This window comes from Delphinus delphis, chromosome 17, assembly GCF_949987515.2.
Source record: "Delphinus delphis chromosome 17, mDelDel1.2, whole genome shotgun sequence".
NCBI lineage: Eukaryota > Metazoa > Chordata > Mammalia > Artiodactyla > Delphinidae > Delphinus > Delphinus delphis.
This window is the reverse complement of record NC_082699.1, coordinates 50,830,864-50,852,629: the sequence shown is the minus strand read 5'-3', so window position 1 is coordinate 50,852,629 and position 21,766 is coordinate 50,830,864. Positions and strand designations below refer to the sequence as shown.

Genomic DNA, 21,766 nt, shown 5'->3' with positions numbered 1-21,766 from the left:
TCACATTTTCAAACAACAAGAACTAACATTTAGAGCACTCGATATGCTCTAGACACTTTGCTCAGTACTTTATATCCATTATCTTATTTAATCTTCACATCTCCCTTATATAAGTGGTACTGTATTATCATCTTCATTTTATGGATCAGCACACTGAGCTTAGACTAATTAAATGTCTTGTCCACTGTAATCCAATCTTGTTTACTAGCATAAACAAGAAATAAACAAAACTAAAGCAATCCGTCTCCTACCTTGACATCTATGGAGCAGTTTATCCAATTTGGCGGGAGGAAACAGAAAAGATTAGATTAACACAGAGTATGAATGCAAGACTAAAAATCAAAGAGTGATAGATTTTAGAAAAATTCAGGGATCTTATTTCCCTGAAATAAGTGATTGATCCTTTTTCTTCCTCTACCTCTGAGGAGCAGAGGTTGTCACAACTCTCTAATCACAAATACAAAATAACAAAGCCCTCTATGTTTAAGTCACCGCTCAATGGAGGGAATTTATCAGCCTTGGCTACAAGGATTAGCCACAATCCAAGTGCTGTTGGATATACATGAGTCTTCAAATGGTGATTCCAGCCATTCCTTTCAAATACGTGCTATTTCTTAGTTTCTGAGAACATTTAAAATACGTTTTTTCCTGAACTTGGAAAAGTTAAGACAGAGAGACCTTCATGTTTTTCTCTCATCTAGTATTCAAGACTTCTGTAGGGAAAAAAAGAGAGAGTAAATGCAAAGTGTTTTATATGCTTTTTCCTGTAATAAAATCTCATTTTACTGGATCTTCAATGGAAATCTTTCTCCATTCTGGTATGAGGGGAATTTTGGCATCTGTATTTCTACTTGGTACAGTCTCCAGCTGTTTGTTTACTTTTCTGACTTGGGTACTTGTAGAAGTTATCTCTGTTGTAGAATTAACAAGTAATCTCACTCTGGAAAGTATTTCTGCAGTGTTTCTTGAATGGTTCTTCAACCATGGCAATGTCCATGAGTGGCTAGGAGTGTTAGGTATTATTCCACTGCCACTCCGGGGATTTGCTTTGGAATCCATGGACTCTGAGTCTCTTATGTAGCTCTCCAGAAAGTGAGGTTTGGGGGCTTAGGCAAGATCAGCACAGGAAAACCTCCAAGGGAGAGTGATTCTTCTATGTCTTCAGATCTCATCATCAAGAATGAAAGTGAATGAGTCAGTCAGACAGTCAGCTGGATCACAAATATTTATCAGTTGCCGCCTATGTGCCAGGAAAAGGGTACAGAGTGATCAAAAAGACAGATAAAACCCTAGGGAGGCTCTAAGCTAGTATGAAAGACCAACATGAAATAAATGACTTTGGGTCAATATTAACAGTCTAAGTAAACCAGATGTTAGTCATTTCTGTATATGGAGCAAGGACCAATGATTCTTCTCACTCGCCCTAAAGAAGTCACTTGCCCAAAAGCATATATTTTACTGAAAGTGATGAGAGATTTTTACCTCATAGGAAATGCCGTTTTGCTCCAGATCTCCGTACTTGATATATCTCTCCCAGTTTCTCATAGCCACACAGCCACAAGCTTCCTCTCTCTTTTGACTCTTCTCTAAACCTCTTTGGCTCCAGTCCTCCATTTCCAGATCTCTCCTTGCATCCCTTCTCTCCTTTCTTAGGTAGACAATTAATTCTGTCTCATCTCTTTCCAGCTTGCATAGCTGCAATTAAAAACTGACTTAGCAAGCTGCACACCCACTAATTACCAAGAATTTCTCTCATTAGAAGGCAGGGGAATATTTATATAATAATTTTTATTTCCTCACCTACCTATATATCTCCACCCACTGTAGTGTCTTCCTCATCCCCACCCACTGCAGTGTTTTCACCTCTTTGCAAAGTCTTCCCAAATGGTTTGAGAGTTCCCAACTGATATTTCACATGTCCCTACAAAGTGCTGTCAATCACCAGGTGATATCCTCCCTCTTTTTCTTTTTCTGTTAGCCCCCTGTGGTTTTTTCATCTGTTGTGGATACTTCTGATGCCTACACAGTCACATGAAGGGGTCTTGGCTCTCCCTCCAGGGTTTTCAGCCAAGTGCCCTCCTTTTAGACATAGCTGCCAGTACCATAGCCCCACTGATATTCTTGAGCCCTAAAAGTGCTAGGGCAGAGCCATAGAATATGGTACTCCTAGAAACAGAATATATTCTAAGAATATATTCATAGGATATGTGCTGAATGACATTGTGTTTAGTATGCAAGGGGGGGGAATGCTTTCCCACTCCTTTCTACCTTTCCCACCCCTTGCCATCACAGGGGTCATATGAATACTAGAGGAGTATCTGATGGTGTTTTTGAGAAATAAACTCTTATATTGTATAATTTTATTTTAGCACATGATAATCATGATATATAACAGGTGATATGGCACAGGACTGATCATTCAGAACGGACCCAAAATATAACTTGAACAATCAGATTGGATGTTTGTTAGCAGATAGGACAAATATATTGGTGCATCCTAGCTTAATATTAGCTCTGTTTTGGAAGATCGTAACATGAATCCATGAAGGCTGTGGTTGGGAAGAGAAGGAGACCAGTCTTAACTATAGAAGCCATGTTATTCCTGTCTCCTAAATTAAGAAATGTTTTCTCTCTGTTTTCTAGTACTCAGGTATTGTTGGAGGCATTATGGTTCATAGGGATGTGAATATAGGCTCCAGAGTTAGATGGACTGAGGATCAAATTCCTGTTCTGCCACAAAAAGATCATGGTCTTGGGCAGTTAACCTCTATATGCTATAATTTTCTTATCTGCAAAATGGGAATAAAATGCATAATTATGGGGGTGCTGTAAATATTAAATGAGGAAATTAATTTTTTTTTTCTTTTGCTGTACGCGGGCCTCTCACCGCTGTGGCGTCTCCCATTGCGGAGCACAGGCTCCGGACGCGCAGGCCCAGCGGCCACGGCTCACAGGCCCAGCCGCTCCGCGGCACGCGAGATCCTCCCAGACCGGGGCACGAACCCGTGTCCCCTGCATCGGCAGGAGGACTCTCAACCACTGCGCCACCAGGGAAGCCCGAGGAAATTAATTTTTTAAGGGTTAAAAAATGTTATGCATTATTATTGTACCACGTTCTTGTGTCTAACTCATTCTTTAGAATAACTTTGGCTTCATCCTGACTCTAGGCTCATCCAGTCAATGCAACAGATGTGGCCAGTCATGTAGTAGTTAGATACTAAGTAATTAATTAGCTCATTCACTCATTTCTTTTTTTTTTTTTTCTTTTTTGCCGTACGCGGCCTCTCACTGTTGTGGCCTCTCCTGTTGCGGAGCACAGGCTCCGGACGCCCAGGCTCAGCAGCCATGGCTTATGGGCCCAGCCTCTCCGCTGCACGTGGGATCTTCCCGGACCGGGGCACGAACCCGTGTCCCCTGCATCGGCAGATGGACTCTCAACCACTGGGCCACCAGTGAAGCCCCCACTCATTTCTTTAATTCTTTCATTCCTTCCACTAAAGGGCATAGTAAGCACTGGAGACCAATGATGAAAATGAGGAGATGACTTTATGAGCTCACAGTTAGAGGGGATACAGACCAAAAAAGAAATAATTAGAAAGCAGTGTGAGAAGTGCCATTATGGAGATAAGAAGAGAAGGTTATTGAAATGCATCAGAGAAAAGCCAATTATTATGCCTGGAGAAATTAAGAAAGCCTCACAAAAGAAGTAGTAAAAACTTGTTCTTAGGACAGATTTAGGGCCATCAATTTCCCATACAAGAGGTCTTCCCTATCCTACTGGAAATTTCTGGATGAGCGTAACATTTCCTGGGACTATTGTAGATATGAGATCAGAATCTTAAAGTATATACCTCCTTATTCCAGAGCTCTGATAATGCAAATAAAATACAAAGATACAAGACTTTCAAGATTAAGCTACCTTAGTATTCAACTGAGTAAAATTATTAATTCTTCAGAACATTTTTTAACTTTTTTTGAGGTATGGTAGAGGAATTAAAAAAAATATGGCTTGTTTTTCATGTTACTTCTTAAATTCTAAAGTCTTCTAAATTGCATCATTTCTGAATAATCAGCAACAACAACCAACAGTATTGCTACTGGTTAGGTTTAGTCCCTGAAAGCATATGGTCTTTAAAGTATGTCATTAGGATCTTCTAATGCACCCAGTGTCTCCTCAGCTGAAGTCCCAAAACACATAAGTCCATTTTGCATGTTCCTGTGTTTTCCAGTTGCTTAAAATTGATCTTGAGATTTTTTTTTTTGGATTGACATCAGTACTTCCAGTGTTACGTTTTTTTGTTTCATTATTTTTCTGGAAAATAAATCTGTCTCTCTTTCTCTTACTGTTTCTCTGTCCCCTCCTTTCTTTTTTTAATTTTTATTTTTACCTTTCTTAGTTGTCTACTTTCCCCTCAGGAAGTTATGCATTCCTTCTTTTCATTTGTTCAGATTGGAAAAGTTTAAATGAACAAGCATATGTAGATACACACAGACACACACACACACACACACACACACACACACACACACACACACACACACACACACACACAAGGAGGAACAGATTTTTTAACAATCGTGGCTGTTACAAAACACAGGAGCACTTAAATAGAGATCTCACTACTGCCTTGTGTGTCTTCTGTCGATTTTTGGCTGTATTTAGTTCTTCATGAAGCACTTACAGGTGTTGGTCTTGGACTCTTTTCTTTCCAGGGATAATTTTTGAAGCAAGCAATGTTGGAAAATGTTCTCAGATAATCTGTACTCTGCCAGTGCACTTTGTCCTTGTGGGCCCTTAAAAAATCAGTTTCATGTGGGTTACCTGTCACTTTGTATGTTTGCTTTTTAGGTACGAAAAAGGATTAAATCACTTTGGTTGTATAAAATGGCTTTTAATCAGTTCTTTTTCTTCTAGGTACAATCACTTAACCTGCTTTAAGACTGTGAATCAGTGCAGCTGGAGCCCTTTTGGAAGCCTTTTGGCTGTTGTTGGGTTAGAAAAATAGAGTTGGAATCAGTTGGCCAGAGTTCACATACTGGCACCATCACTTGCTAGCTATGTGACTTGTGACCGATTAGCCTTTCTTTGATTCAGTTTTCCTATTGATAAAAATAGGGTCAAAGGTAATATCCATGTCTTAGGTTTGTTGGGATAATTAAATGAGATTGTGTGTAAGGAATGTTTAGCATAGGCCTGGAAAATAGTAAGCTTTTAATAAGTGTCATTCTTATTATTGCATGTGAGTGACATAGCCAACAAGGAGACATGCAACATCAGGAAGAGGCTACAAAGGCAGTTCAAAGACTATCGCTATGTTTGGTATTACTTGCTTCTATATCTGTCAGTTCAGAAATTTGTTATTTGGTGTGGAAAGGACTGATAAGTTTTGGCACAATGTTTTCCCCCAAGTAAATCACATTTTTTCTGGAATTTGTTTTGCCCTCTCCTCTAACTTCTCTTCACACGCCAGTCTCTAACCCCTACTGCCCTTCATCCACTGCCCTGCCCCTCCATTCCAGGACATGAGAGTCAACATCTGTCGCTTCGTTTTCACACCATGACTGCAGTTGGGAAACTCCGTTCCCCAAAATCCTTCCCAGTTCTTGGTGAAAGCCCCTGGTTATAATTCATGTTTTCCACACACACTTAGTAAAGATTTCAGTGCTGTAAAATTAATTCTATAATTATCACCTGTTCTTTATGTTCAAATGTTTACATGCTACATTTAAGAAATCACCTTCTGATAATTTTTATTTCTTTACTTAATAGAAGCACAGCAATTTCTCCCATACAGCACTTTGCTGCCTCATTAGCACACCTGATATGTTTGTTCTCAGATAGTTTGTCTATACATCCACAGGAGAATTTACGTAGAACTTCCATACCAGCATTAAAGATAGCCATAGCAACACCAAAGAGGGCCTTGTGAAATATATGATTACAATGTACCACGGGAATTAATAATTCTCAGGCCACTGTCTTAAATTGTAACCAGACTGTTTTTGTAAGGAAGTTGCTCAGTTTATGTACACAGAACACATAGGGCTGCATTCTAATTGGGGGACCAGTTTTATTTAAAATTTATATCTCAGAAAGTACTTAAATTATTCTATTTAATATGCCTATGCTATATTTGAGTGATATTATGAAATGTTTTGCTAATTTGACCCTTCCTGATAATTTCCTAAAAGTCTAAGTGAATACAATGAAAGAATACCATCTCTAAAAATGGTTTTAATATCTTTTTCCCCAGAGTAATGAATAAATTTTTTTTTAAATTAATAATTATAGAAATTTATCATTCACTATAAAAAGTAATTTTACTAGACACTATGTCAGTTTTCTTCTTCGGGTTCCCCAATTAAGTAGAACTTTAAAAACATGCTGTTAGTTTACTAGATTTTAGTAGGTCAGCATGCACACCAAAAGTGTATTAAGGTGGACTGCTCTATTGATTTGCGGTGAATATCCTAAAGGCTCAAGGCAGTTGTCTGCGGAAGGGGCGGGAGGGCCATACATGATCGAGGTCATGCGCATCTAGCCAATTTGTAAGACGATCCAGCCGCTCCAAGCCATCAGCAATTCTTAGCATAGGGGCACACTCATGCATTCTTGTCAAGTCATCTTGTGAAAGGCTGCCTGCTTCCAGCTTGGCTTGGATGTGCAACCTTAATAAAACTCACTGAGGTCTGGGAGAAAATAGCAGATCTGCAGCAGATAGGGTAGAGGAAAGGGTCTAGAATATGTACACGCAGCTGACTCAGGCAGGCTACACGCTGAACGGTTACACTGAGGAAACCATAAATCTCAGCTACTATGCAATAAATATCTCAAGTTTTAACTAAGGAAACTATCTTTACAGTGAAATTAAAAAAATAACATTTTAGAACAAAGCTAACAGATGGCTAGTTTTCTGTGATTCTTCTACAAAAGCTTTCTTTGAGAGGGGAAAAAGTCAAACAAACAAGCAGTTTTACCTGAAATAAAGAACTAGTTTAAAGGTCAGAAGAAAGGAGCAAGTTTTGCGAGAGGCACGGAAAGAGAGTGCTGGCAGTACAATGACAGTTTTCCTTTCCTTTGCTTTCCTCGCTGCTATTCTGACTCACATAGGGTGCAGCAACCAGCGCCGAAGTCCAGAAAACGGTGGGAGAAGATATAATCGGATTCAGCATGGGCAGTGTGCCTACACTTTCATTCTTCCAGAACACGACGGGAACTGTCGTGAGAGTACGACAGACCAGTACAACACAAACGCTCTGCAGAGAGATGCTCCACACGTGGAACAGGATTTCTCTTCCCAGAAACTTCAACATCTGGAGCATGTGATGGAAAATTATACTCAGTGGCTGCAAAAAGTAAGTGATTGCTTTCAGTTTCTAAATGCACGGAGCCTTTTCTGTTCTTGCAGTGCAGCTAACTTAGAGTTCCTTAGGGGAGCATGTGTGTGTTTACCTTTTGCTCCAGGGGGGCAGTGTTTGCAAATGCAAGACGGCGCTCTCCCTGTGACTTCACGGGTGAGCAAACGTTTTTTAGGCTTGTGCAAGCCTCTGAAGGTGTGGTGGCACCCCGTTTTGTATGCCGAATACTGGCACATTTTATCACATTTCTGGTTTTCCCTTATTTAAAATTTAGCTTAAGTTTTCTATCAAAATCCAACTTAAAAAATTGAATAAGTTAGTGAAAAAATAAAGTAATAATGACAATACTAGTTTAGGATCATATCGATTTTACACCAAGAAATTTTCTTCAGCTAGGACAGAAAATCATCACCAGATACTTATTTTTCAACCTCTAGTAAAGTTAATATGAAATGAGAGTAAATACAAAATATGATATTTGATTGGAGAACTTGAATAAGTATATAAAGGTAACAATTTCAGCAAGTAGTAGTATAGTAAAGGACTGATTTCTGTCATATATTTCTTCTGTCCTTGAGAAAAAATCAGGAAGATTTATTTTAATGTGAACTCATCAGGAAGAGGTTGTTTACCCACTATGAAAGGAGAAATTGAGCCAGTGGTGGCTGTTCCCGAAGATATGCACCTGCAGATTTGGGCTGAACACAACATGTAGGCTTTGGTATGTTCCTGAAGTACCTCTTTCCTCAGGACGTTGTAGTTAAACACAGTGCAATATGGGAGTCTAAGTATCCAGATAAATGTTAATGTTGAGTATGCATTTAAATCCCAATTTGTAAAAATCAAATTAAACATTTTATTTAGTTATTTCTGTATAAATCATTTAAAAGTTTTTGTTGAAAATATGCCTATAAAGAAATAACATACTTTCTGCAGTTCATTCCCTCTTTACTCTCTGTTTAATTGTGTAACAGGTAAGCAGCAGATAACAAGTGTATTCAAATATATCACTGGAAAGGTGGCAATGTCAATGTCCCATTTGTGGAAAGCTTCTCCCCCAGGGATCTTTGCTAAAAATTCAGTTGGTGTGTATTGGTAGGAACGCAAGGAGTCTAGTCTTCTTTAAGTTAGTCAGAACAAACCCTTTAAGAAGATAAAAGATAGGGAAAGGACAGATGCTCTATTTTGTTCCTGTGTGGTCACGCTCACTTAGATCATCTCCTGCTGAATCATGCCGAGTAATAGTTATTTTACTTTTTGTCCACTAGGGACTGAACTAAGATCACTGTTATTTTATTTGACAAATTAACTAAAACTTAGTAGTTTTAGAGTTTCCAAACCTGGAATTTTAGTTAATCTTTCTATTGTAGATTACAGGTGAAAAAATACATAGGCAAAATAATAGCAAGCAAGGAGAATTCTGCAGCCTTTTGATAATATAGCTTAAATTTCAGGCACTAATTACAGCAGCAGTTTATAATAGAATATATTTTTTTTCCTTTCACAGAACTTATTTCCGTCGTGAACAAGTGAATTTGGTTGAATAGCTTATTACTATTCTCAATATACCGCCCATATAGTTTTTAATGAGAATTTAATCATAAATTAGTCCGAATTCATTGAGGGAGGTGGAGAGGGAAATTTAGTTCCAAATTGTCTTCAATGAGCTATTCTACCAAAAATGTAATATTTTGTTTGCTTAAAATATACAATCAAAATGGTGATTTAAACATAGTAATGCGTATTTTTTTTGTTGCTGTGCAGTTATTAAGCAGTAGCAGGGTAAATACATGATTCTGCTGGTTTAAATCATGCCCAGGCTTCACATGTTAATGTTTGAAATAAATTTGATTTTTGTTTGCATTGTTTTTGGTCAATGATTATGAGATAGTTTTCAGATTATAGCCAGGCATAATTATGAAAATGTTCTTTGGTTATATTGACCCTTGCTAGCATGAATCAAGCCGAATATATGCTGAAAATGTCCCTGTTGGTATGAGTCAGAGCAGTTTGGCTTGACTATTGTCCGTTTAAATTTGCACGTCTTTTGTCATTGTTAATGTGATTGGTTGGAGGATCAAGAAACCAAATAAATGCATTCAGCAAAGAACTTGCTAAAGGCTTTCATAAATTTCCCTTAATTAGAGGTTTTCCATACTTCAAGTTCTAAATTTCATGTAAGGTACTTATTTTGATAATTCAAATGTAAATCTTTGTTATTGTAACCATTTGGTATGCTTAATACTATAATTTGTACTACTTCTATTTTGATTCCCAGTAGTTGTGTTAGGATAAGAAGCAATGCACTGCAGCAACTGAGGCTATCAGTGTAAGTGTAAATAATTCATCCATTTATTCAACAAAATAATTAATCAAAGCATATGATTATTATGCAGCTCATATCATCACTATCAGGAATTTTTTTGATGCTGAATGTGTATTATCAATGCTAGAAGCAGATCGATGATAATTTATATTAATCTATTACCTTCCTCGATGTTTGGTAAACTGGGTTCTTTTAAATATTCTTCAGAAAACGCTGACTGTCACTATAAGTCACCTTATGAAACTTATACTCTCCAATCTCATTCCTCAACTTTTCTGGTCTTACAACTGAATAAGATGATAAGCAAGGTGGTCAGCAGGGCATAGGATGTGTTGGTCACTGTAAGTACTGGAACTGTTATGGCACTGGTCTCTTGATGCGATGGATTTAATTCTCGGAGATCAGGTTTCCATGATAACTTGTCGATTAACACCAATGTGAGATAGGTTTATAGCATTATCCTTACTTTTCAGATAGGGAAAAGCAATATACATAATTGTTCAAAAAATCACATTTTTATTGGGTGAAACACCTGGGCTATATGTCTAGGTTTGACTCTCTTCCACCATATAGCTCTTTTCAGAATTATTAGCAAACCATACCCATTACCAGAGAGTGACCAGATCTTGGGATAGTGACAGTAAACACAAAGGCCTTTGTGTCTTCGCCACTTTCTTGTGATTCCTTTCTACCTTTCTATTACACAGAAATGTCTGTTGTTTAATGTCTACTCCACATCCTGTGCTTTTTTTTTTTTTTTTTTTTTTTTTTTTTTGCGGTATGCGGGACTCTCACTGTTGTGGCCTCTCCCCCTGCGGAGCACAGGCTCCGGACGCGCAAGCTCAGTGGCCATGGGTCACAGGCCCAGCCGCTCCGCGGCATGTGGGATCTTCCTGGACCGGGGCCCGAACCCGTGTCCCCTGCATCGGCAGGCGGACTCTCAACTACTGCGCCACCAGGGAAGCCCCTGTGCTTCTTGAACTATTGTTTTCTTTCTCTCATATACCCAAAGTTCACAAATATGTGTATTTAAAACATTCGGATTTAAAATATTAGAATTTGGGGGAATGCTTAGAAAGTCTGTTTTGCCTTTGCCAAATGGTGTCTTTTCTTTTTTTGGTTGAAAGTATAAATACATTGAGTTAAAAAAAAATATGCCTTGTAACAGAGAACAAGAATCTATCTACTATAAGCATTTCACACTAGCTAAAATTGACAAATTGATTGTTAGTAAGAAATGTAGTTATGAATTACGATCCAGAATATTTTAATAAATGAAATACTTTTAATGAAGTGCTTGGCTAAATTTTTCTATTGACAGCATTTTTTGACTAACAGCATCCTCTACTTGAATATTGTATTCTTTTCTTCAGAGAATTAGTATCTGGCATGCAGTTACCTGAAATATATTAATGATGATGATAATCTTTTTAAAAGCCCTTGTATTACACATATTAACTCATATTAATATCTACTCATAGAAGGTGACTTTCATGAGGCCAGTGATGTGTGTTTGTCCAGTGTCATTTCCCCAGGGCTTAGAGTAGTATATCATCCATAGCAGATAGATAATAAATGTTTGTTGATTGAATAAATGGATGCCTTGTCTATGTGTTGCAATCTACATTTTATTATGTACTGTTAACATTTTGGATATATACCTTCCTTCCCTAAGTAGATTTTAAGTTGTCTTTTAAGCAAGGACTATGTGGAGGAGGAAAAATAATTTTCTCTCTACCCTTCTGGTTCATGGCTGAGACTTTTCTATAATAAAAAACATGTTAACAAGAGAAAAACAAACAGAAGTTTAATAACATGTATACCTCCTGTATACATGGGAGATGCCCAGGAAAATTGAGTAACTCCCCCAAATGACCCAAGCTTCCACCTTAAATACCGTCTCCAGCTAAAGACAAAAGAAGATGTTGGGTAGGGAGAGCCAGGTTTTCAGGTAAAACATAGTAAACAAGAGTATGGTTGTTATGAAGATTTAAGTCCATGCCTTCTCCATTGATAGAGTTGCTAGAGGTTTAGTCATCTTCCTCTTGGAGGTACAGAGAGTGAGACACCCTTACAAATGGAGATCTCCCTTATAAATGTAAATTTCTCTTATAGAAGGCTAATTTCGACTTGGTTTTTAGAGCTTTTCCTATGTCTGCTGTTTCTTAAAAGTATCAGCCTGAAATAATCCTTATGCCAAAAATTCATAATTTGGCATGACAAATTCTGCTCCCCTTCAACTACATCATGCAATTATTTTTGTCCTAATATTAATTAAAAAGATATTGAGTCTAGAATATGTGGTATTAATTATCCAAATTGTATTCAGCCAATGGTCTAGGATCTTAAAAACTTCTATGAATTCATTTGTCTTCTTAATTATTCTTTAAGAGTCATGTTGTTGTTGGTTTCTCCATGAAATGTACCCACACTCCACTTATCCTCAAAGGCTGAGTTCTCCAGTGTTATCACATTGCATGTATCATGTTAGCACTGCATTTCCATGTTGTGTGGCTGTTGTCATTTTCATTATTTGTTTTGAGGGCTGTTCACCTACTTAGACTGTGAGTCCGTAGAGCGTAGCAAAAGTCTCTTTATCCATCTTTATATCCCCAAAGATGTTTATTAAGTGTCTGAATAATATCTCTGTTATCATAATATAAAAATAAAAACATCACATGTTCAAGTATGTGGTGCCATGTATAAAATAAAGCAAGTTAAGGGACCTTGCAACTGCTTTCAGAAGCTAAAGTTTGCTTCTAAGTTACTTGAGGGTCATCCTGTGGGATGAAAAAGAATTTTATACTTCCAGACCCATAGGCAAACAGTTACTGCATACAGGAGTGGCATATATTTACATATATTTGTAATAATAATATGTGAACATGTGAATCTAAGTAACTAACACTTACTTCTCATCTGTGCATTGTTTTTGTGGCTGGTGACTGTGCAAAACTAAGCCAGAGAGGATACTCTCTGTTTTATTTGCACATGTGAGGGGATTTCTAGAGTGTGTAAAATGAGCAGACAATTGATCAGTATGTTTTTAAAAATTTGTCACTAAATTTGAAGAAAATATGCATATATGATTTATGCATAGAGATAGAAAAAAATGACAATTGCCAAGAAAGGTTAATAGGAATAATTGTCTTTTAAACTCAGTTGTAGAAATTTCTCCACCAGCTTCATTTGAGAGTAACCCCTGATTTTCGAGCTAAGTAGAGCTCTTTAGTTAATGCCTCTGTATTAACTTTTCAATGAATAGTTAGGTTTTATTATTTGCTCGTTATATTGTAGAATTGAAAGATCCAAGAAGGCATAAAGACTTTCTGGGCCCCAGAAGTTGACATTTGGAGCTATAACAGCCTTTTGGATTTCTCTGCAGGAAGGAGCAAGCCTTCCCGCAAACTGTCTCCATTGGTGGATGTCAGGTTTTAGGAGCATGGCAAGTAGGTTCTTTTCTATGGGTGATTGCAGCCTTTCTTACTCCTGACGGTGAGCTTTCACATTGAGCTTTCTTTTAGTAGTACTCATTCATATGTAATTATTGGTTCAATAATTTAAAATGAATGAGAATATACCATTCTTTTCCTTAAAATCCCCCTACATTTTTCCATTACATGAGAAAAGGATCCAGATTCTTCACCATGAGGTCCTATATGATCCGCCCCCACACTCCTATCTGGATTCCTCATTTACCACCTTTCCCTCATTCCAGACACTTAAATGACTTTAGCCTTCTTGTTATATCTCCAGCAGACCAGCTCTTTGCTGTCTCAGGGACTTCACATTCTGTTTGCCTAGCTAGGAAAATTCTTGCCCCAGATCTTGGCATGAATGACTTTTTCTCTTCATTCAGGTCTTTGCTCAGAAATCTTCTCAGAAAGTCTTCACTGAGCACCATTACCTTGCCACTTTCCCCCACTCTGCTACGTGATTTTCTATCATAATATATGTATTATTTCTTCATGGCATTTACCACTGTGACCTTTTATTGTTTGTCATATAATTTATTCCGTCTACCTCTACTAAGAATGTAAACACAACAAGAGGTCCTTGTCCATCGTGTTGCATGCAGTACACCTTACCCCTAGAAGAGTGCATGACACATAGTAGACTTCGGTAAATATTTGCATAATATATTCTCCCAGACCCTGTATGCTATGAGATAGAGACTGTGCCTGTCTTGTTCACTAGTTCTTATTTATTATTTTATGTATTATTTTGATAGCAGATAGCAGATCTACTTTTCTTGCACAATGCCTGGAACGTAGTTGGAAAGAATACTTTCTTTTTAATGACTAGAGGAATGAATGAATTCCATGGGCATATTTTGACTAAAATTAAATATATGTATGAAAATGAGACTTAACTATGTTCTATACATTACCCTACTAGCTAAATAATGGGAGAAATTTTAATTAGTCCTGAGTTTCCATATTCTGTTACAGGGGTCAGCAAACAATGGCCCTTGGGCTAAATTGTGCCTGCTACCTATGTTTGTAAATAAAGTTTTACTGGAATACAACCACACTCATTCCTTGAGTGTTGATGGATACTGTGCATCCATTTGTAAATAAAGTTTTACTGGAACAGAGCCATACCCATTTGCTTATGTATTGTCTATGGCTGCTTTCTTCCTATAAAGGCAGACTTGAGTAGTTGCAACAGAGACCAGAAGGCCCACAGAGCTTAAAACTTGACATCCAACCCTTTACAGAAAAAGTTTGCTGACCCCTGTTCTATATCACAAAATGAATACAGTATTAACATTGAGACCATTGCAAGGTAAATTGTGAGGTTTGCTGTGTGGGAAAAAGATGACCTTCCAAGAAGCCAAATAATCTTCAGGTCCGTGCCAGTTGGCATAGAGCCTGTCTAAGCCATTTCTTGGTGTGGTATTGGGACATGCTGTGAGGTGACATTTTAGAGTACAGGCAGGGAAATTTCATGTCTTTTTTTCCCCCCCTGCCCATCTTGATGTGAACAGAGAAATAGTCCAAAAACAGACACACGTTAAAAAAGAAAAAGCACCTGAATAACAATACAAGTCAGCAGCCTCTGGTTAGATGAGTCTGGGTGCCCGGGGGTCCTCTGCTTTATGTGCCTGTTTCATCCTGTTTGTTGTGGCATTAGCAAGAAGGTTGACAAAATATCAGAGGCATTCTGTTTTCATAGAAATGGGACTCTGACTCAGCCTTTTACATTCAGTCTATTTAGAAACCTTTCCTCCTTCTGTCATTTGTTTTAGATATAAATATGACAAGTGTTCCCACTTACGTAGATGATGAGAGGGGAGAAGCAACAAGTGGGATGCTCAGCTACAAAATACGGAGGTTTATCAGCCCCTGTACTATAATTTGCTAATTAAGGAGGTTTTGTTTTCTCATTCTGCATGCCTTGTCTCTGTGTGGAAACATAAACAGCCTTTTCCTGGGCCTTGTCTTCTTCTATTCTTTTTTTAATACCACAAGCTATATTGTGTCATTTGCTTACACGCACAACCCTAATAACATTCTGAGTCAGCCTTGCCTTTTGTTCCAATACAAGATTATCGTTTGTTATGAAGTTGGGAAGTTCCAAACTCCCTTTGGTTCTAGCCCCATGGTCTGAGGGAAGGAGGGCCTCTTAGTGTTTAAATCTCTTTACAAAGTGTACAAAAGATGTGCCCCCTCCCTTATCAATGAGGTTTCTAAAGAATGAAGCACTCTGTGGATCATCTTTTCTTATATTTGGAGGCTCTGTCCCTAAACACTCTTCTCTAATTCTTACATAGAAATATTGGAAGTGAGAGGTTTTCAGCCTTGTTTAGTCTTTGTTGCCTATCCAAATGATCTGATTTCTTCCTTTAAACAAATGAAAAGGTAATATTTAACCAAGAAAGTGACGAAAAACATATAAAGCCAGATACGACCCTACTGGTAGCTAATAATTTCATCAATAATGTATTTGGGCATATGCAGATTTTTTCTTTTGGCAGTAAGTGCTGGAGAATATAGAGCAAAATAAATGTAGTAAAGTATATATACTATATGATTATACAGCTTACTTACTACAGGTCTACATTGGCATGTATTGAAGTTCGTGTTGAACTATTGAAAGTGCATGCAAATTAGCATCAAGCTGTGTCTAAAGTAAGTCGGTAGCTGAACTATTAATAAAATGCAAATGAAGTGAGAATATCTTGAATTGTTAGTAATATATACATGGAAGCCATCAAACTCACTGGCATCATATCGGTAAAATTACTGTATATTTCTGTGGAACGGCTGATGATAATTTTGGAAGGTGGTATATTTTAAAGTTTCGTTTTATGTGTAGTTTAACTTATTAGGAAGGTGCACACTTTACAGATAGTCTCTATTTTGTTTATGAAAGCTGAATGCGTTGAGTTATAAAACTAGACCTAAAGATTATTGGAGGGTTTCCCTCCTATGCTGTTGGTGGGAATATAAATGGGGGCAGTCACTGTGGAAAACCGTATAGAGGTTCTTCAGAAAACTAAAAGTAGAACTACCATATGATCCAGCAATCCCACTCCTGGGCATATACCTGGACAAAGCTATAATTCAAAAAGGTACATGCACCCCTCTGTTCATAACAGCACTATTCATAATAGCCAAGACATGGAAACAATCTAAATGTCCATTGACAGATGAATGGATAAAGAAGATGTGGTACATATATACAATGGAATACTACTCAGCCATAAAAAAGAACAAAGTAATGCCATTTGCAGCAACATGGATGCAACTGGAGATGATCATACTAAGAGAAATAAGTCAGAAAGAGAAAGATAAATAACATATGATATCACTTATATGTGGAATCTAAAATATGCACAAATGAACCTATGTACAAAACAGAAACAGAGTCACAGACGTAGAGAACAGACTTGTGATTGCCAAGCGGGGAGGGGAAGGAGAGGGAGGGACTGGGAGTTTGGGGTTAGTAGATGCAAACTATTACATTTAGAATGGATAAACAACAAGGTCCTACTGTATAGCACAGGGAACTATATCCAGTCTCCCAGGATAAACCATAATGAAAAGAATATAAAAAAAAGAATGTATATATGTGTATAACTGAGTCACTTTGGTGTACAGCAGAAATTAGTACAACATTGTAAATCAGCTATACTTCAATTAAAAAAAAAGGTTATTGGAGGGTTTCCATTCCCAGAGAACAAATAAATATTTTATATATTTATTTATTTACTTATTTATGGCCACGTTGGGTCTTTGTTGCTGCACGCGGGCTTTCTCTAGTTGTGGTGAGGGGGGGCTATTCTGTGTTGCGGTGCGCAGGCTTCTCATTGCAGTGGCTTCTCTTGTTGTGGAGCACGGGCTCTAGGCATGCGGGCTTCAGTAGTTGTGGCATGCAGGCTCAGTAGTTGTGGCTCGCGGGCTCTAGAGTGCAGGCTCAGTAGTTCTGGCACACGGGCTTAGTTGCTCCGCAGCAGGTGCGATCTTCCTGGACCAGGGCTCAAACCCGTGTCCCCTGCATAAGCAGGCAGATTCTTAACCACTGCACCACCAGAGAAGTCCCAAAATAAATATTTTAAAATTCCAAATTTTAATTCATTTCTAAACCTTTAAAGATAATTCCAAGATTTTATAAAACACTTTAACGCTGTTCTTATCTTCACTATTACTATAGTGTTGACTAGATTAAAATGCAGTGGGTATTTACTGCAGCTAAAAATTTGATTTGCTGTACCCAGAAGACCTTACATCTACCTTACCTCAAGTGCACAGACATAAGAGGCGAAAATTGTATCTTTATTACTAATATCACCAGTCTTTTCTTTATTTTCCAATTTTACTCAGTTTTTAAATATCAAGAACAGAGCTATAATAAGCAGTAGGTTTAATATAGTATTAATGAATAATTTATTGAATAAATTGAATATTTAATAACTTTTAAATGTCAGTAATAGAGTGAAAGTTTAATATTTTTAACAAATGAGCTGATGAACTGTAAATATTTCTTAGCAGTGGAACCCAATTTCCAAACAAGTTATTAGGCAGAAGCTTAAAATGTAATCTAAATGCAAATCAAGGGGCTAGAGGAGAACTGGAGTGAGGCCCCACCATGACCCTGTTCCTCAGCCCTTTTCTCAGAGACATCCTTCAAGGAACCTTATGTGTACAAAGAAATATATGTTCAAAATAGCTGCAGTGAAACTTTCAAATAATCAAATATTAGGTCGGTAAAGTTGCCAAAACCAATCTACTGGCAGACAGAAAGAAACATAGCAGTTGAAAATTTGAATATTTATTGGCAGGCTGATGTAAGAATGTCCAAATCTGCCATATACAAAGCAGTTTAAGAAAAAACTGCAGGTTGTTCAAAAAAAATAATAAATGCAGGTTGTTCTAGACTCAGAAGTGTTGAGGCCTACCCATATTTAACATGACCCAAATATGTTAAGATAATAGACAATTCTTGGATAATTAGTGGCAAATTGTTATAACTTATCTGTTTTCTAAATTGTCCAATTTCATGATAGTTTATACTTCTCTGTTTTAAATTTAGGAACATGAATTACATTGATTACTTAATATCTCAAGCTGCAATTTTCACTAAGAACAGAATTCATTGTTAAGGATAGTGAAAGGAAATATGAATTTTAAGTAGGCATTTTAGTATTTTCAAAATTTTCAAAGATTCTTGTTAGATCTACTCAGCTAATCTTTGTTTTTATTTATAGTATGTGACACTTAACAGAATTGCCATTTTCTTTTTCATATATGCTGGCTATTTAGCATTTTTAAAGACACTGTCTGGACTGTGAAAGTTAATTCAGTTAAGAATAGATAAAAATCATTCTTGAATCCACTTTCCCCAAAACACCTAAGCTGCAACATATGACAATACGCTGAAAGAGAACAATCATATGAAGGCAATGCCTTCAATTCCATTAACTCTGTGGCACTTTTTCTCTTTCAGAGATGAATAATGCAGAGCCATTTGATATACTGATGGGGTGAAGGCTCCAAAGTCAGGCCTTATATGAATTTATTTATTTATTTATTTTTTATTTTTTTAGAAGATGTTGGGGGTAGGAGTTTATTAATTTATTTATTTATTTTTGCTGTGCTGGGTCTTCGTTTCTGTGCGAGGGCCTTCTCTAGTTGTGGCAAGCGGGGGCCACTCTTCATTGCGGTGCGCGGGCCTCCCACTATCACGGCCTCTCCTGTTGCGGAGCACAGGCTCCAGACGCGCAGGCCCAGCAGTTGTGGCTCACGGGCCCAGCCGCTCCGTGGCATGTGGGATCCTCCCAGACCAGGGCTCGAACCCATGTCCCCTGCATTAGCAGGCAGACTCTCAACCACTGCGCCACCAGGGAAGCCCTATATGAATTTATTATTAACTTGCTTATTATATTAGAAATGAAAGTTCTAATTTTTTTTCTGGCTTCCCAGTGGCCTGCTTTTTCTCAAACACCAGTTTGCCCATTCTGCACTTTGGAGACTTCTGAGGCTTGAAAACCAAAAAAGAAAGATGGTGAGGCAGTCCTCAGCTGGACAGACAGAAGGACTCAGAGGACCTTACTCCAGGCCTGGGTCCTTCTCATTCCTCTTCTTTCCTCTGGTATTGTCTTCATTAAAGTCCTATGTGATGCTCCTTATACTGGCCTTGGAGTGGAAGTGTTAGAAAGAGGATGGACAAGAGGGTGGGCGAATGAACAGGGAGACCAGAGACTGTCCCTTTATTGGTGTCCCTTTATTGAGGGCTCAGTGAGGGCCCACAGGACTATAGTAGTTCAAGAAGACTGCTTCATAAGAGATGGCAGTGAGTTCTGCCACGGGATTTTAGGATACAGGCATGAGTCATGGAGCTAAGCACCTGCCATTAACAAAGGATAGGCAGTCAGTTAGCCAGTTATCTAATCAAATATGCACTGTGTACAAGGTGGTCTGCTAGGTACTGGGCGACGGCGATAAATCCACTATAGCCCCTGTGGTTGAGAAACCTAAACCCATTGAAATAGACAGACATGAAAGCAAATGCATTGTTTGTGTCCTCTATTTCCTATGTCAAGTCTAAAGACAGTACCACACAGTGATGAAGTATGTTGTACCTCGAGCCAGACTGCCTGGATGAATCTTGACAGCACCACTTCCTTGCTATGTGACCTTAGGCAAGTTTCATAACTTCTCCGTGCCTCATTTTCATTACTGGTAAAATGAGGTAATAATAGTACGTACATTATAGGATGATTGTTAAGAGTAAGCATAAGTGGGCTTCCCTGGTGGCGCAGTGGTTGAGAGTCCGCCTGCCGATGCAGGGGACATGGGTTCGTGCCCTGATCTGGGAAGATCCCACATGCCGCGGAGCGGCTGGGCCTATGAGCCATGGCCGCTGAGCTTGCGCGTCCGGAGCCTGTGCTCCGCAACGGGAGAGGCCACAACAGTAAGAGGCCTGCGTACCGCAAAAAAAAAAAAAAGTAAGCGTAAGTCACATAAATTACTTTGCATAAGTGCGATTGCATAGTAAATGTTAAGTAAATATTAGTTATTCCTTGGGGGCAGTTCTGGGTTATAGTAATAGTTAAATCTTGAGAACTTTTACCAGCTATCAGGCCCTTTGGAAGAATTTTAAATGTATTAATTCATTGAATATTTTCGGTAGATAATATTATAATTTTCCCACATAGCAAATGAGAAAGCTGAGGCACAGAGAGGGACAGTAACTTGCCCAGCATTGTCCAGTGACTCAATGACAGAACCAGTTCCCAGTCCCAAGCAGTCTGGCTCTATGACCTATGCTCTTAACCAACTATGGAATTAGCTACAGCAACTTTTATGATATCTTCTCTTATCAATCTTCAAACCTTAAGTCTATTTAAAATGTTTTTCTGTGGTGGTGTTTGCGTCTAACCCTTAATTCTTTCACACTAAATGAGTTGCCCCTTTCTCAAGTTCTGCTTCAGACAGTCATTTGTCCTCATCCCAATTCTAAAGCTTCGTGGTTAAATTGACTGTGACATGTAGGTTATGCTGCCGATTGAAGCACAATAGCCCAATTCTCTCTGCCCTCCCACAGGTCTGTTAACAGACCAAGGAATCCCACGTCTGCAGTTCCTCCTGCCTATATCCTTAGAAGCACCATCTCTCGAAGTTACAGAGCTTAATTGAATCTGACTATTTATCTAAAAACTTCTAAAACACAAAGAAAGGCTTGCAATTGCTTTACATGGGGTGAAGCTGCCTATTCTAAATATCGTCCATTCAATTTAATGACCTCCCTCTTGGATTTTTCTGTGGGCAATCCTTCTTGGAAAAGCACATCCTGGAACTTACAATATTATTTGCATGTACTTTCTTTTGTGGGTCATTCAGAGAGTTGTAAATATGAGAAGAAAAGCCTTGTTTTCTCAGGCAACGACCTCTTATCTCACTTCCTATTTTATTTATCATTGTCCCAATTAATTAAAACATTTCTGGTATTTTGGTTCAAGATCAAAACACTGCTACTTGCAAGCAATTGTGATGACTCTTCCTCTCTGTTTCCTGATCTCAGAGGCCTGACCACTCAGATGCCTGGGCTTTGAGGGTTGCTGCCTTCATGACGGATAAATATCAATTACATGAGGTAGAAAGGCTCCAAGTTACCCTAACTTCCCTCTGTCCATTGTTCTTCATGGAGTGCAGAAGAGGAGAGACGACAGAATGGGGTGGGGACAAAATAGAATTCAGACATACCTTTTCATCATCTACCTTTGCATAGTGGGACAGATTAAAAAACAATAAGAAAACAAAACTCACTATGTATCCCCTTGCTTGACCTGAATTCTCCAAGGAGCGCTAAGGATCACCAGTGTGTGGCATGTCGACATTGTAGGTGCCCCAAAGATACTGGTAGGATATATACAGGAATAAATGCATGCTGTGGTGCTCAAACTATTTGGGGGCGATTTTTTGGTCAGTGAAGTGGTCTGAAGGATTACAGTGCTAATGATGACTAACAAGGACCTTTTCCCAATTCGCAGGAAAGTATTAAGTTAAGGATTACAGCTTTCTCAATTTTAAGATTTTCTTTCTTCATTCTCTCCATATTTTTCACTTTTCGTCT

At 38.2% G+C, this 21,766-nt stretch overlaps 1 protein-coding gene across 3 annotated transcripts in view; it reads left to right on the top strand.

The window, feature by feature from the left end:
* Window positions 1-6,700: 6,700 nt before the first annotated feature.
* The window catches only part of ANGPT1 (angiopoietin 1), a 274,198-nt gene continuing 259,132 nt past the window's right edge, over window positions 6,701-21,766 (top strand). For all 3 annotated transcript variants that reach the window (XM_060035232.1, XM_060035231.1, XM_060035230.1), the window contains exon 1: window positions 6,701-7,356. In XM_060035232.1, the coding sequence (XP_059891215.1) occupies window positions 7,060-7,356 (297 nt within the window). In that variant the 5' untranslated portion in view covers window positions 6,701-7,059. The remainder of the gene's footprint in view (window positions 7,357-21,766) is intronic.